Consider the following 17,195-nt stretch of genomic DNA (forward strand, 5'->3'; position numbering starts at 1 on the left):
AGAAAAAAAAAGTATCATCACCTCACAAAAAGTATTCATAATAAACCATTTCACTCCTCAGTATCATCACAGGTTTATTAAGTGACTTTGTACAATACAAATGAAAAATAAAATTAAAAATACAGAGATGGAGTACATAGCCAAAGCAAATTGCGGTGTTGACTCTTCATTTCCCACTGATCGTTTCCGCAGAGTGATTGAAATATTGTTTTTTTTTTTTTTCTTTTTAAAGCGTTCAGGATCACTGTAACATATGAAAGCATGTTTCTTCTCAACAGTGGACGCTGCTCTCAAGTCTCTGAGGATTTTCTAAACATACAAAAGAAGTCGTTACTTCAGCTGGCTCGGTATATATAAAAATAAACTAAAGTGAAATATAACACTTAATGATGACATTATAAATGGTGGTCCAAGGCTAGTGGAAATAGCTAAACACAGAGGAAAAAGAAAGCGTTACATTTCAGAAAAAAGAGAAGCTTTAGCCATTGTTGTTTTTTTTTTTTATCTATAAAAAGGCCCAAGGTGCATTTTATTGTTTTTCATGATCTCAGGTTTCTCTGCTGACTGGCGCACTGATAAGAGGGTTAAAGGTTTACCACTCAAAACAAAAAGGATTAGTCAATGCCTCGTCCTCTTCTTACTTTAATACACATAACGGAAGATCAGGTTAATGTTCATATACTGTTACTTTCATTTTTATCTGTAAACACATTAAATCCACCAGAACTTGATTGTAAAACAGTCAAACATGACTCATGGGTATTTTTTGTTGTTGTCTGCAGTGCTCTCTGTAAAACTGTACACATCAGTCATTTAAAAGCAACCTTGGGATGAAAAAAAGAGAGCAGCAAGTGGGGGTGGGTGTGGGGTGGGGACAGTATTCAGTTATAACAACAACAATAATAATAATAATAATAACATCAATAATAATAATAATTAAAATAATAATATGGGTTTGGCCTTTCTAAAATGGGTTTCTTTATTTCTGTCGTTAAGGGAAAAAACATTCTTCGATGATGAGTCCCGAGGCAGCGAGGGGGCTCTGTTGTGGCGGCTCTGTACGTACATGAAGACCCCCGTCACCTCCTCACATGCCCATAATACCCCCAGTACCCCCCTCTAGTGGCTGGGAGCAGGAGCGCAGCTGTGCTGGCAGACAGAGCGGGGACAGGGGACGAGAGGGGTGGAGAAGGAGGAGGGAGGGGAGAAGAAGGGAGAAGGGGGGGAGAAGGAGGTGGGTGATGTCAGCGCCACACACTGGCGTCCTGACCGGCAACGTTGGCAAACAATATTAACTCGAGCCGGGGTGGTCCTGCCGACTGTCTCTTAAAAGATCTTGCCTTTCTTTTTGTTTTTCTCCAGGGTTCTGCAGAAGAGGAGAAACACACAGTTTACCTTCAGATCTTTGAGCAGCAAATACAACCATCACTTTATGAGTTATGTCTGTAAGAAATAAGATATTAAAAAGCCAACACAGTACTGATGCATTTATACCAAAGAACACTGTACAACAAGTACACAGAACATTTTTGCCCTGTGACCCCTCCAACTAGGTAATTAAAGTGCACTTGTGACCCATTGTTACTGGCTGAATACACCCATTGGTTTTGATCACGCTGACCAAACATCGATTGTCTTCACATGAGAGAATTCTGAATTTGTCTGTGCTCTCGCTGGTTTCACGTGGTGGGCTCAGTTGGAAAAAAAGAGTAACTAATAGCCCTGCACGATACTGGAAAAACATGACATTGCGGTATTTTTCTCTTCAGCAATTTGAAAAAATACTGTAAAAAATAAAGACATTAGCTCTGTCAAACCATTCAAGCAAATAGCACGTAGCAATTAAATAAATGTCTCCAAAAACAGGCACAGCAAACACAAACAGACCACAACAATTCAATATTGGTCAGACAGGCCATGAGGACAACAAGGATTTTCTCTGGTACACCCGTTAGCCAGTCCGACAATTCTAATGGCTGCTTCGTGGGCTGCTTGTGCCGCTGTGAGAAACTCCTTACAGATGATCTGTCTGTCCATTTTTGACGCAATTTGAGAAAATCAATTTTCTCTTTCTGCAGGAAGACCAGATGGCCACAAGGTGGCACTAATCCATTACTGTCCACCATTTATCCTCCAATGATACTTAAGGTCAGTCCCACAGTGCGTGGTATAGGACCTTAAATACTTGGGTTTGTTAAAGATATTGAGTGCATGTGTGAGTTGTACCTGGAGGCCTCCAATTTCTGCTGCTCCAGGCGCTGCTGGGCCTCCCAGTTCGCTCTCTCCTCCTCAAACACACGTCTCTTCTCCTCCAGCTCCTTGTGCTGAGCCTCCAGGTTCTTCTTCATCTGCTCATGACGCCGCTGAAGCTACAGAGAGACACAAGACAGAGGAGAACATCAGTACTTTCTTTTATATATTTCTACAGTTTACAATACCCACTACACAGAATGAAGAGAGACAAGCCTTCAAACAGATTGCACTCTAACTGAATCAAAGAGCCTCGTTGTGCTGCAATATTTTTGAGCTCAACTATAAATTAAACCGTTTGGTGTCAGTGGAAAAAAAAAGCAAAGAGAGAAATGTTCAGCTGATTTAACAGACTAAACAAGGGAAAATGCTTGGACAGAAATAAGGCTTGAAGGCAACATTAAATTCATGAGGTTAACCTTAATGTTTCATTTCATTTCATGGCCTTGAGCTTCAGTTCTGACTCTGACTTCATGTTTCATTTTATCAGCAATGTCAGATAATGTCACGGACTGTTTTTTCTGCGTACAAAAAATATAATAACTTGTCATGTTCAGTTGAGTTGCGGTGACTATGCTGCAATGGTCTACACACACGGAAAGAATGAAAAAAAACTGTTTCCATCATCAGCAGATATTGTTCAACAAAGACATAATCCCAACAGTCTGCATGTTACACATGTAAACTGCATGCAGACAAACAAATTAACTGCCAAGTACAAAAGAGGGAACTAGAAAAAAGAACATACATTTAGACAAATCAGCAACACTCTCTCATAAAGCTCCCTCACACTTCTAACCACTGAAACACGTCAGCATAAGAGGAAGGAAGGGGCCCAGACAGAGATGAGTAACTTCACGAGGGCATTAACGGCAGAATTCATTAAACCACATACGTACGTGTGTTTGTGTGCGTGTGTTTTTACCTCAGCTTCAGAGTCTTTGAGCTTCTGCACTTTTTCCTTGACTTTCATCTCAAACACCTGCTCCATCTCCATCTCCATCTTCTTCATCTTAGTCACATGCTCCCGTCGTTCCTCCTCCATCTGGGCCAGGGGACTCCTGCACAAACACACGCACACACAGAGACACACATTTAGACCCGCACTGCAGAGCATCACCAGCACCGGCCTACTCAGTCTGCTGATAAAGTGTGAACAGTAATTACTAGAGTCGTCACGATAATTAACTGAATTCACTTAAGTTAATTAAGTGTATTTAACAAACTCAACTCTTTGACCCAATTTGTTCTGCACACAGAAATCTTATTTAAACGTGAGGAAGAAAAAGACGATAAAGAGGAAGGAGTATGAGGAGCATGTTTTACTTTCATATTAAACAGGTCAAAGTAAAATATGCAACGTTTCCTCTCCTAGACTGACTGAAAGCTGTGCAGAAGATCTGAACAAATCTCAAATTATATCGTGACGACATCAGCCCTCATTTCCCAAGGAAATGCATCATGTCAGGGTGCAGGAGGGAGAAAAGGGAAAAGTTTCAGGAAGGACGGGATCCAACAAGGCTGACAGGAGCAGGAGACCAAACCGACCACGAGACATCTCTGAGAACCAGAAGATGGACCCCAAAGCTACTGCAGGGCACCTGTGAACACTGACTGTTAGTGCACGTGGTGGGTTAAATGTTAGTAAAGCTCACCAGGATGTTTTATTGCAGTGTGAGAGTGTACAGAGACCTGACATTAAATATGGAGAGGTTACCTGTGATTATGAGTAATGTATAGTCAGGATAGACGACAGTGTTATGACTGATTTAAATTATATAATAAAAGAGGTGATGCTAAAGGAGACAACGATGCAATCTTAAAGCAACATTAGACACACACACCCAGAACACCTGTTCTTGCACCGTGTAACCTGGGTGAGCTAGAGCGCTCTCTTGCAAGAAGTGCATAATGCTTCACTGCACTACCAACAACTGTGTCGGTGAATCATATGTTGAGGTTTTATTTTTTCTAGTTTCTGATGTGAGTAAAATGTCACTTGGATGAGAACGTTGACAACTAAAGGTGGAACGCACCAGCAGCTGTGGCTTTGAGCAATTTCAAATTAATAAATTGATGTTAATGTGGTGCATCTCCTAATCATTCTTAATCACTCCATTGCTCTCATGTACAGGTCTCTGTTATTACTCCAAGCAGCAGCAGGAGGTGGTAGCAGCAGCAATAAATGCAACAGTGGAAAGAGTTCAAGGCTTTGTCACATTCATAGCCGTCAAACTATATTCATGAGTGTGGCAATTCATAGTTTTTCTCCCGCTGTTCCTGGAAATGTCTACTGACAGGGGGAAGTCGGGGGAAAAGAAAACCTACAGTAATTCAACATGGAGGAAAGAAAACACCCAAATGCAGCCAACTTGGGAGAAAAGAGGAAGGAGGGAGAGAGATCATTCACGAGGGTCTCAAAAAAAAGTGAAAAAATGACCACTTACATTCCTTCAACTGTGTCATGTCTAAAAAACAAAAACACATTCAACCAAACACACACACACAGACACACACACGCACGCACAGACACACACAGCATGCAATAATGAGGTCATGCACTAAAACATCTTTTAGACGTGTTCTGTGATTTCAGCCACTTTGTCACTGCAAATGGAAAAAATGAAAGCTTGGAAACAATAATGTCAGCTATGTGAGCTGGGTGTCAAATATATTAACAGAGTCGATCAAATGTTTAGCTGTGTGTTAGCATTAGCAGTGTGAGGCTTTTTTTCAGCTGTAGAGCCAGAATTATAGCTGAGTGAGTTAGCCATTTGCTTGTGTCTACATGAATGAGAAAGCAGCGTGGTGCTTTGAACGGAAACTGATCAAAATCAGTGGCTTGATTTTATGCAAAGTAGTACAGTCAGAGGTTTCGACAAAAGCAAAATCATTGGGTGTTTGTCAAACGCCACAAGGAGAGAACAAATGGAGAATGGAAATATATGAACAAGACTTTTTCCGTTGGCTGGAACCTAAATATAGGACAGGAGTAAATAATGTGACAACAACTCAATCTCACGTTGCTTTTTCAGGATTTCTGCAGGTTTCATCAAGTTAAATTCAAGAATTTTAATGAAATCTTGAATACAACACAGAGTAGAACATAATTATAGAAAATCAGACGATATGTCCTAAAAGTAACTGTCATTATATGATGAGAAAAAAATGTTTTGGTCTTTCGAAAATTCAATTTTGTAATAAATCTAAAGCCTTTTATTATTTAAGGAACTTGGTGGATAAGATTATATAGAAGTGAACCTGTCCTGCTTGCCGCGACTACAGCTGTTGTCTTTAGTAACTTTGTAAAGCACTTACTTGGTGGAGAGTTGGCCTTTAGCCCTGTTGTTGTCCACTCCGTTGTAGGTGACAGCGGCCAGCTTCCTGCTGCGGTAGTTTTCATAGTGGACGTTGTTTGTCACGTCCTTCAGGTCCTGCATGTGAGTTCTGGAGACAGACAACAAACAATTCAATATATTCAAAAAGCCATCTGAGTAATGTTTCAAACTGCTTCTTCTGCAGTTAAATTGTTATATTGATTTGATTTATTTAATCTCTGATACATCTAAGATCTTTTATTATCAGAGAACCTGAACGTAAACTGTCTTTGTTTATTAACTGCCTGGTTAACTGAGATGGTTATTAACTGTAAATGTTCCAGGTTAGATATCATCTTTGTTTTTGTACCTGATGAGCATGTCCCTGAGGATGGTGAAGTCACAGTGGTCGCTGTTTTCAACTAGAAGAGAAAACAAGAAGCCAGTCAGACAATTCTCTGGATAATAATTATGTCGCCTTGTTTATTCAGACATCCAGTATCATCTTGGGTCTGATGCACTCAACAATGCAGGGCAACGTAAGTAATGTTCAGCTCCTGTTCTCAGGAATGCTGTTGAACTGTCCTTACTTGTTGGAGAATAACACAACAGTCTTAACTTTATTTATATTTAGTCTGATTCATTTTTATGCCTCCTACTAATTTCATCAGTTGCCCAAATTCATTTGGATGCATCACTTATTCAATTTCTTCAAGGGTAATTCACAATTTAAACATTTTTCACTGTGGTAACGAAACCTTCATACCTTCTGCAACCCCCCAGGGGTATTGTCTCCCTCTGACCCTCTTGCTGTTCACCTCGATGATGGTGTTGCTTCCTACTACAGCCAGCGGCAACTTGTCCTAGCAAAAGATCAACATTTGGACTCATTAACATTAAGTGCTTGAGTCCGGGTTTGACAAGAACAAACTAGAACACATACGCAATATGACGTGTCAGGTGACATATAGTACCTTTATCTTCTTCACCAGCCTGTTCTCTTCTTCGTCGTCCGTCTCAGGGAACTCGTAGATCTTGATTTTGTGCTCTTGGATTTCCCGCATGATCTGGCAGCAAAAGAGAGGATCTTTTAGAAACTTCTGGCAGAGCTAATTGGAAACATTAGCCTCCTTAATCTAATGTTGAGTCAGGAAAAATACATTTATTTAATCAAGAGATGTGCTCTCCATACTCTGCTTTGAAGACATGCAGAATTTTGCGTCTAACAAATGTCTTGCGTAGTTACTTGAGTAAACTAAAGTAACTGAAACATGTGACACTAGAAGCAACATTTTCTTTCTTGTAGATATCTCATATATTCACTTACAAACCAGTATCCACTCTCCTCACCCTATCTGGTGTTATACAGTGACTTCATGCAGTTCACTGATGTCAGTTTAAGCATAGCTTGATGTTGACGATGTCAAAAATGTTCAAAGTGAAGGCTCTGATGTTACCCGTTATGCTCCTTAATTAAATTAATTCAAACTTTATATGACTGGTTAAAAGATGTCTACCAACTATGTTTGTTACAAAGCACAACAAATCACACAAAACTACATAAAGAAAGGAACTACTTCTCAGTCTCTTTTTGTGTTCATACATATGAATAATTTACAGAAAACCTTCCACACATCGTCGTACAAACAGCTGTAGCACCAAAGAGGTTCTACTTTATTTGGGTTTGCTTCAGGATGCACTTCTCTGCCAAGATACCGATGACCACAGTGAAAAAAAAACAAAAAAAACGCTCTTGGCTATTTTTTTCTGCAGTAGTGTGCAGCTGGGGAAACTACTGACCTGTTTCTTGAACTGTTGGCATTCCTCTGGGGTGAGGGTGTCTGCTTTGGCGATCAGCGGGATGACATTGACTTTCTCATGCAACCGTTTCATGAACTCAATGTCCAAGGGCTTCAGTCTGCAAGGAGATAAAGATATAGCTTCACTAACACTTTGTACCTTGTACTTAGTATTGATATACTGTATCTTATTTTCTAGCCATTCTAGCACATTTAAGCACAAAACAATGAATCAAACAGTTGTGGAGTTCATTTTTGTCATTGCAGGGCATTTTTGCGGCTGACTGGCTTTTGGATTTACTTCTGATAACGTTTTCTTGGTCAGCCCTTCTTTAGACAACACAAGGAGAAATGGAGCTTAACCAAATATAGAGAAGTATCTGTGACGCCTGACTGATGTTTGTAATGTCTAAGAAAATGACCTTATAGTCGTGAGAAAGCGTTGCTATTCTTGGCTGTTTATGAGCCGAATAAATAACATTTGACATGGCTGAATTACTGAGTTATAGCTTCGCATTTCGATATAATCTTTATTAGACTCTTTGAAGGTACAGTGGAAATATCCGTCTGAGTTGAATCTGCCTGAAGCAGAATCTGATACAGTATTAACAGTGGGATGCATGTTTGTCACGTTGCCAACAACCAATGTGGATCTATTTAAAAAAACACATAGTGCTGCACTGAAAACCAGGATGTTACAGCTAAGAACAACAGTTATTACAATAAAACTACTTCACTGCTGCTCTACTCATCAGATCCTACGAACGTCATTAACAGGTGACAAATCTGATGCTAATAAACTTTTATGATAAACCCAACAATGAAATACGACAGTTGGTCCATGGAGCAAGCACTGTATGATTAACAGAAGTGTGAGTATGACTAACTGTTTATTGCTTAATGTTGTCTGACATCGATTTTTCATAGTTTCATTGTACAGCAGCAATATCTGAGTCAATGAAACACACTAAATGTTGGATAAATTACAATAAAAACAGGCCTGGTGTTCTGCCACATTTCACTGCTTTGATCGTACACAAACTGACCAGGAGGATATGCTGTTGGCAAGCAGCAATTCAGCTACTCAAGCTATGCACAACATGTCCTGAGCTGATGTCATTGCTGAGAGGGAACCAACACTAAACTTTAACTAACAAACAGGGTCAATTATTTTGGGACAGAATCAAAAAATCTAGCCAAAATTGACACATATTTGAGACAATGACAAATGTATATTCAAAATCCCAACAAACAGTATAGTATATTATTATTACTTTCCCTGCAATTGTCTTGTTTCTTATTTTACACTCATATTTTCAAACATACTTTCTGATTGATCTGCAACTATTAATGATTATTCTAATTATTAATTAAAGAGCCAAATTTTTCCTCTGATCATTTTATCAATTACATGTCAACAAATAGTGAAAAAATGCCAATTACAACTCCCCATAGCCTGAGATGAAGTGTAAAAATGTCTTGTTTTGTTTGACCTAAATGTCCAAAACTAAAATGAATTCACTTTACGATGATAGCTGACAAAGAAGCAGCAAATCTGCACATGTAGGAAGCTGGAACATAAGAAATTGTGGCATTTTTTCATCACTTTTGCTTGATAAATGACTGAAGTGATTAATTGACTTTCAGCTCTACTTGCTGATGTTGACAGTGTCAGCAAACCCCTCTGATAATTGGGTTCAACCACAGTTTGGGAAAAGCCGCAGTTAATGATTTAACAGAGATTGATGTGGGCGATCTTTTCCATCATGAGTCACCGTCCTCAGAAAAGCTGCCACCACAGTTCAGCTGGGTGCTCAATGTCCAGATTGTCTCTCAGTGTTGGAGGTCATTGTGATTCTGTGTGAGAGCTGTCAGCTGGTGTTATGAGGGGATGCTCTGTGTGTGTGTATGAGAACATACGCTGCCCATCCTCAAGGCTAACACACTGCTTGTGTGGGTACAGAGGGCTGACTTGTACAAACACAATGTCTCACAGAGGACGGACGGAGAGGCCGAGGAAAGAGGAGAGAAAAAGCACGAGGAGAGAGAAGGACAGAGCCTTCTTCATTGTTTACAGTAAGTCACGGTCAACAGCTTTAATGTGAGCACACAGTGGACATTTGCATAAACACGAACTGGGACACAAACAACAGTATCCTGCACTACAATGGCAAACAGCAGAAGCTCCATTTGTATTTTTTTGTTTTTAAAGAAAAGGTCAAGAGCCTTGAATAGAGGCTGGGGAAATCACAGATTTTCTGCAGACGGAAGTGACCCTGGCATTAAAATCTGAGGGATTAGCAAAATGATGGATATGGATAATGATAATACTCGACTTTATCGTTTTGATGATTTGCAAAGAATTTATCCTAAACCTAAACCTGATCCAAGTAATAAATCAGGGCTAGAACAAGGCACATTATTCCACTTTCTCTGTAGCTGCCCAAAAATGTGAAAATTCTGTTAACAGGTCAAACAAACTACATCAGATATCATTTCTACTGAGTTACCCGTCTGCCCTCAGGTATCTATTCTTGGACTACTTCCACCTGAGTTAAGACTGTCAGCTGCAAAAAAACAAAACAAAACAGAGATAGTCATTTAATGTTCACTGAAGGCTAAACACTGTGTTGAGACTGCCTGGAAGAGCACTGTGGCGCCTACAGTTGGACATGGGTTTGAAAGTTTAACAGCCCGGCCGTGGAAAAACAAACCGAGGTCACAAAGGGGACAAATACAGAGTTTTTAGAGTCCCTATCAAGTCAAAAAAATTGTTTTTCTTCTTTTCTTGTCCTTCAGCTGAATAAATTTAATTTTCTCTGTGCCCATTGAAAATCAGATTTAACTGGCAGGCCTAAAAGCGTAATTTGTAATTTGTCAGATCCTGGTCCAGTATTCAGCATAACACAAATGTGATGACGAACCTTGAAGCCTCTGGTGCACAAACACTGAGAATGGGCTCGACAGTGCAGTAGGAAACATCTCGTGTCCAGCAGTTCAACTTGTGAAATGAAAAATATTTTCATAATCATATTTTCTGGAAATTTTAATGAGGGAAAAGGACTAGCTGCCACTCTAAATATTTCCATGCAGAAATTATACTTATTTACTACAAAGACCACATCAGACACACATCAGATAATTCTGATGTGTGTCTTAATACACGTGAGGAGGAGATCTTCAGATATGGGGACATTTTATTAATTATCTTGAGAGTCACCAATCAAGATGTTTGCAGAGATAATATAATATAACCCATCATAAGAGTTAAAGGTTTTTTGGGTATATAGAAGTGTATTTGTTGTGTGTTTGTCGTGTTGTATTCTGCAATAAAATACAAGACAATAAATTCACCAAAAAGAACAAATGCATTTAACCGAGTTGTCAACTGAATATCAGCCTTTTATTTTCAGGGGAGGAAATAACCTCTGAAGCTTCTCAATTTCACTACTCCCACACTTTCTACTCTTTGACTCGATTGTGCATCACACAAGACACCTACTCTTCTTAAAAGGAAAGACTAGATGAGCACATTTGAGCTGTCAGCTAGCTGTAGAAGATCTGATGGGAATAATAAACACGACAGATTAAATTCCATACAGTTGCGTCTTTATGCAACATTTGGCGATCAGTATCATCTGCTGGGCGTTTTGCCAGCGTCTCTCTCTGTATTGCTCATGCCCCCCCCTCATTTTATTCCATCTGCAAGCTTAAAGTTTTAACCCTTATTTTGCAAGATGAGCAGTCTCACATGATCATTTACTGCAACGGCCTGGAGGCAGTGAGTGTAGAAGATAGAGTAAGACAACACGCATATTTACTGCACACACTTAAGAGCTGCTCAGCGTGACCACAGCTTCGTGCTGTTGGCCACTAAGCTGTACTGTGCTTCAATGCAAATGGAGTAAGGGCATTACTGGCTATCCTTCCTTTGATTTTTACAGACTGCACAGAGACCTGAACCAGCACCCTTCACTTCCAGTCACAACCCTGCTTCTCTGACCTTTGGGGCATTCTTGACCCTTCATTTCCCTCCTTCCACTATTTTTTACTCATTTCCTCTCACTGTTCCCGTGTCCAACCCTTTCCTTTCTCCAATCCAATACGTCCTTTACGACCATCCTCTATTCTTTGTATTTAACAAGGAAGTGGTGATTCAAGCTCCTGATTCTAACTGGGTCAGCACATATTAACAACATGGGTGGTTGTAGGCCGCTCTGAATAAAAGCATTTTGTTATTAATTTGTGTCCCAGACTCACCCATGTCCCGAGGGGGCGATGAAGTACAGGCAGCAGTGGATCCGGCTGTCGGGCATCTGCCGTCTGTTCACCCGGGATTCTGAGTTCAGGTAGTCTTCGAACTTGCTGTCTATGTGGTCGATGATTGGCTGCCAGCTGCATAACACAAATTACAGCTTCCGTTAAGAAACAAAGACTGAGAAGTCCCCCCCGTGAAATAGGAATGTCAGAGAGTTTTTAAGGATTATAAGTGAAGGAATATTATCTGTGCTGAGCTGAAGTTATGGCGATCCTTACCAGTTGCTGTTGTCAACAGCATCTCCAAACCCTGGGGTGTCAACTATTGTGAGCAGCAGCTGGACACCGCCTTCCTTTATTAAAACTTTGGACTGCTCCACCTGACACAGGAGAAAGAATAAAGGGCACACTGTGTTTACTTCTGCCACAAACTGTGCCTTAAACGGTTTAATCAGGAAATGTAAAACCAGTATCAATGTGAGATAGTAGCATCACAGATCACACAGTTCACACAGAAAACACTTAAAGCTAGCAGCATGTAGCAACACGCCATCCCAGACTGTGCTATTAGTTAACTATGTTGAGAAACCAGAGACGCACACAAGCATCTGGAGATAGAAATACTGTCAGTCAGGAGCCAGACAGATAAAGTGCAGCACTTGAGGCACTGAAGATTCAGGACAGCGTTGTGTAATTAAGTAAGATGGACTTTATGGAAGGAACAGACAGTCATCCTGACTTTTTTAAAATAAGGCTTTTACTGCATCTCTTACGGAGTCAGTCAAACCTCTTCACAGTGTGGTAAAATCGATTTTTTACAAACCAAGAGAGCTGTTAACACAGCTCGATCGAATAAGATAAAATAAATCTAAAAGAAACAGACTTTCTCGTCTCCTTAAAACATTCAGATGATGTCCTTACGTTGAACGTTAGTTAGTTTAACAAGTTAAATTTAGGACTTTTTACAGTTTTTAAGACTATTATGAACACAATTTAAGACCTATTTCATGTCTACACTGGCTAAAAACTGCAGAGGATATGAAGGAAAGTTGGAGTCAGTTCAGTGTTATAATTACTGGCTTTTTGTGCCATTTATATTTGTGATAAAACAGCTTAAGAAAGGGGATTTTAGTTTTTTTTAAGTGCCTGTAGGAACTATTTCTGTGTTCTTTGTTAATCAGTTCGCATGACGTATGGTGAGAAAGAAAATGATTCTGTATTCAACAGAGCAAGTTCTCTGTCACTGTGATATTGTAAATCACAATGTTTTATAAACAGCCCATTCATGTGTGTTTTCATAATAATGTGGTATCTTTGTTAATGCTCCAGCTGATGTTGTGAACGAGCGAGCAAAGAAGTTTAATTTGCTGTATTCATCTTAGCGGGATGAAAGGCAATTCATCTACTTGAGAGCTACATAGTTGAGAACACAGTGGAAAAAAACAGATAATTAAGTAGGCAATTATGTATAAAACACAGATCTATATTTGTTGGTTCTGTGGCCACATTCTCAAATAGTACTTCAAAATGATGGTTTGGACAGCTGCCAGAGCTGCTGGTGGGTTAGAAAATGTTACCAGCCACAGCCTGTAACACATTTCAATGTTGTTTATTGAACTGTGCAATCTCCCCACTCTGATATTTGATCTACTTTGAGCTGTATTAAACAAAAACACCCAGCGGCAATTTCACTTCTGTAGCTGTTTTTTTGGTCGCAGCACATGCTCACACTGTGGATGTGTTTTTAACACCGTGTGAAACACCTCAGCTCATATTTGTTTCAATGTACCTGTACAGTCTTTTTGATTCTATGCGAAGGACCAGGATACTCTGCTGAATACAGGTCTGTGAGGAACAGAGAGTTGATCAACGTGGATTTGCCCAACCCTGACTCACCTGTAAAAAAGCAAAAGCAGAAGACAAATCAGTACTTCAGGAACACACTGACCAATTACATTCAGGTTATATTTAGGCAGTTGGTCAGATGGTAAGGCTTTGCATAACTTGAATACAACATTCCTATTACAAGAACCCAACCCTCTGAATTATGTCCACACAAAGATCACTGTTGGCATCTAAATGACAATTAAAGGTCATGTGCTATCCGCAGTTGAGACTGACATTTGTCCAAGACATTAATCCATTTGGGTTTACAGTTCAAAGGCTAAGGACACAACACTGACAATGGCTCTTGTTATGTTCAGCTGACTGGCTGTGCAGTCTGGGAGGCTTCTCAAGCTTGGCTGGCCATTGTGTGCCCAGTTTCCAAGCTCCAATGAAAAGGATCATTAGTGGAAATGACCACTGACACTGCCTGCCTTGGCTGATGGCCACAAGTCAATATTTAATGAGCCACCATTTACACCCAAGCTACAGCCAAAGGGTAATCTGTGGAGCTCATTCGGTAACATTTGTCTGTCGTTGGTTTTATGCATGGCATGTGACAATGCGCTATGGGTATTCGCCTGTTAAAAGCACAGCAACATGAAGTGATGACAGGCCTGTGAATTGAGCTGATTGCAACGTTGAGTGAACAGGTTGTTGGTTCACGAGTTTCATGAGGCATGGGCAGACGTGCCAGTCACTGCTGGTAATACCGGTCCCATCTCTCTCGTTCCCTGCCTTTATCTTTCATCCTCCTCCTTTTCTCTTTCACACCACATTGGTGACGCATTGCGTTGCACGGCAGGGACATGTGGGCACACAGCTCATCAGAGCCAAGGAAAGCTTAATATTGCGTGCGTGTGTGTGTGTCCATGGAAGAGAGTGATTCCAAAAAAACAATGGCAAGCTTTTAACTATCACCAATCCCAGAGGACCTCCTCTACTTTCCTTGTTGCTAGACGCAATACCGTTTCTATCTTTTGCCGAAATTGTTCCCAAAATGAGGTTATTTGTCGAAAACACATTAAAGCATTCACAGGTCCCGGAGGACCACTTGGTGACCATCTAGCAGCTTTTACAGAGGGCGCTGCGTGAAACAAGAGCAAATGAAATTCAAGTGGCTTTTTATGAGGATGTTCTAATGTAAATAACAGCAATGAAAAGACTGCACACTGACTGACGTCTATCAGCAGCACTGTAAGCAAAAAGCCTGTAGAAACGAAGTGTTGCTATCACAACGGGAGATGTGCTATTCTTAGAGGCATGCTGGGTACGAATTCTGCTGGTCCCACCACAGGAAATGGTTTTGACCCGAGGAAGCATTTTCCCTCCAAACAGGGACTGATCAGCCGAGGAGGATCTTGGCCCGGTGTCAACCACCACATCCAGGCATTTTAAAAGAATGTCTGCGTTTATGATTTGCTGAGTGCAGCTCTAGATAAATGCATCCCAAATGTGTCTGTTCTGGCAGAAAAAGTCAAGGACCTGACATCAAGATTAATTTGAATAACAGCAATGCAATGGTCCCCTCCTCTCTGACTCAGAAATTAACACTACAAAGCTCAGGGCATGTCCCTTGTACAAAAATATGGCTCCACACACACGCACCCAAAAAATCTCTCTCGTGCTCTCCAAAACAAACCACAGACTGTAATGCCAACCGCAACAAATACAATGAAATGATTCATTAAAAACAAGAGCAAACACAGCAGCGTATGTTCTTCTTACCAACAACCATCAGGGTGAACTCAAAGCCCCTCTTGACAGACTTCCTGTACACTTGGTTTGGGAGGCTTGCAAAGCCGACATATCCCTCCAGATTCTTTTGCTGCTGTAAGACAGAAAAAAAATACACACATCAAAACCATAAAGAAATCTAATCTTGCACCCCCGCTTTAGCTGCAAAGCTTAAAAGAAAAGTTTGAATCTGTATTCCCATGCTGCCAAAACTGAAGAAAAAAAACCCCCACCTGAATCCTAATGTTCCCTTTAAGTAGATTCAAAGTCAGACAAAGCATTTTTATAATACAGTTTGACAGTCTGCATCTGCTTATTCCAGATTTCATTAAAGATAAATCACTTACATTGAATAAAATATTCATATCCAAAATGCCACCATTAAATCAAATGGAAATATTCTAGATGTGTCATATATCATGCCTTACTTTTTAAAAATTGTAATTAAAGAGGAAACAGTCGTTACACCGGAGATGTTGAGCTCTCAAGTAAACTTCAAAATGACGTTCTTCTGACCTGAATGCTGCTTGTCCATATGTAATGGCAGTTATTTAAATCATAGATATAATTTCAATACTTACAGCTGTTGTGATGTGGTCCCAGTGTGCAGGAAAAGCCAGCATTCCCAGGGTCAGAAAGCAAAGGGACAGAGCACAAAAACAAAAAAGCAACAGAGAATCAATGTCAGGCCATCTGACAAACAACCCATTCTCTCTCCAGCATCAGTTTCCCAAGCTGAGAAGCCTGGGGCAAAATGATTCATGATCTGGGGTACAGTAACAACACAGACACTTGGCCAGTGTTGTACATATTCCACTCCACTTGCTCCTTTAATGTCAGTGGTACCATAAAGCAAGGTCCATTGACTGTTTCAGCTTTTTCTTTTGGCCCATGGCTAGGAGTGGATTTCTGTCTCTCACGCCGGAGCATCTCCTGCCTACTAACTACAGCCCACATGTCTTCTGTGTGACGCTCTGACTTAATATGCTGATTTGCCTACAGGATGTGCAGTTTTAATCTCTGCAGCATTTTACAACTTCAGTTTGTGAATCATTGCACTATGGATTTTGCAAAGACATTACCTTGCAAATCATCTCCAAACATCTTTTATCAAAGCCGATTGTTTTAAATCAGAAAAGCTGAGAAGAAAATTTGAGCACTGTCATTTTAAAATGACAGCTGTCTGTCGCCTTTCCGGTTATGTCTGTCAGCTCTGATAAAGGAAGTGGTGGCAGGTTGATGACTAAATTATAGTATGCTTGTACAAATTTTAAAAAGGTTTTCCTCAGCAGAACAGTTTGTTGTTTCAGTCTGAGGGGAAACCAGATCCAGTTTTCTGCCTTGGAGGCAGAAGCCAATGAACTTAAAGTCAAAACATGAACCTTAAGGTACTAGATCCACTGTAATCCAGATTAGATGGCAGCCGTAACCTCCTTATACCTAACCCTGATACATCTTCCTGGTTTGGCTTCCATTGCCTAACCTAGATGCTCCACTCATGGCAGTTTAATCAAATTATTGATCGCACACTAATGCAACCCCCATCACGGGCACACAGACGACACAAAGTGGTTGCTCGCCCCGTTTGAAGAAGCACTTTGTAAAGGTCCTCATGTACAAATGTAATGCTTAGGTACTGGGGCTGTATTCCGCATTATGCGGGACTATTTAACATGATCTCGTTTAAGCAGAATATGAATACAAAGCTCTAACGTTACATTTCGTTTCCCCCATAGGTTCAAACAAGTTAGCATTAACGCGAGCTGTTTAATCCAACATACGACACTTACTTAGCTCGTTAGTCAAATTGCTAGTATTTGTAGACACATTTTAACACAAAACACCGTCGTCCTAAAAGGAGTGTTAACGTGGTTTACTGTGTTCGCTTATAATACACACATAAACGTTTACTAGAATACTTTGCTGAAGAGCTAAAGACAGGAAATGACAC

At 40.3% G+C, this 17,195-nt stretch overlaps 1 protein-coding gene across 2 annotated transcripts; it reads right to left on the minus strand.

Moving 5' to 3' along the window:
• Positions 1–61: 61 nt before the first annotated feature.
• Positions 62–16,116, minus strand: septin7b (septin 7b). 2 transcript variants are annotated; one of them, XM_084358221.1, is made up of 14 exons: positions 15,826–16,116; positions 15,236–15,338; positions 13,413–13,519; positions 11,903–12,003; positions 11,627–11,761; positions 7,368–7,485; positions 6,542–6,634; positions 6,334–6,430; positions 5,938–5,989; positions 5,569–5,697; positions 4,698–4,718; positions 3,176–3,311; positions 2,227–2,369; positions 62–1,366 (listed from the first exon to the last, which is right to left on the minus strand). In XM_084358221.1, exons 1-14 carry the CDS (start codon positions 15,865–15,867, stop codon positions 1,327–1,329), a joined length of 1,317 nt encoding a protein of 438 aa, XP_084214347.1. In that variant the 5' UTR covers positions 15,868–16,116; the 3' UTR covers positions 62–1,326. The 2 variants fall into 2 exon arrangements, with proteins under 2 accessions (XP_084214347.1, XP_084214348.1); XM_084358222.1 differs by lacking the exon at positions 4,698–4,718 and having other exon boundaries at positions 15,826–16,107.
• Positions 16,117–17,195: the final 1,079 nt, after the last annotated feature.

This window comes from Pagrus pagrus, assembly GCF_965226575.1.
Source record: "Pagrus pagrus genome assembly, chromosome: 7".
Taxonomy (NCBI): Eukaryota; Metazoa; Chordata; class Actinopteri; order Spariformes; family Sparidae; genus Pagrus; species Pagrus pagrus.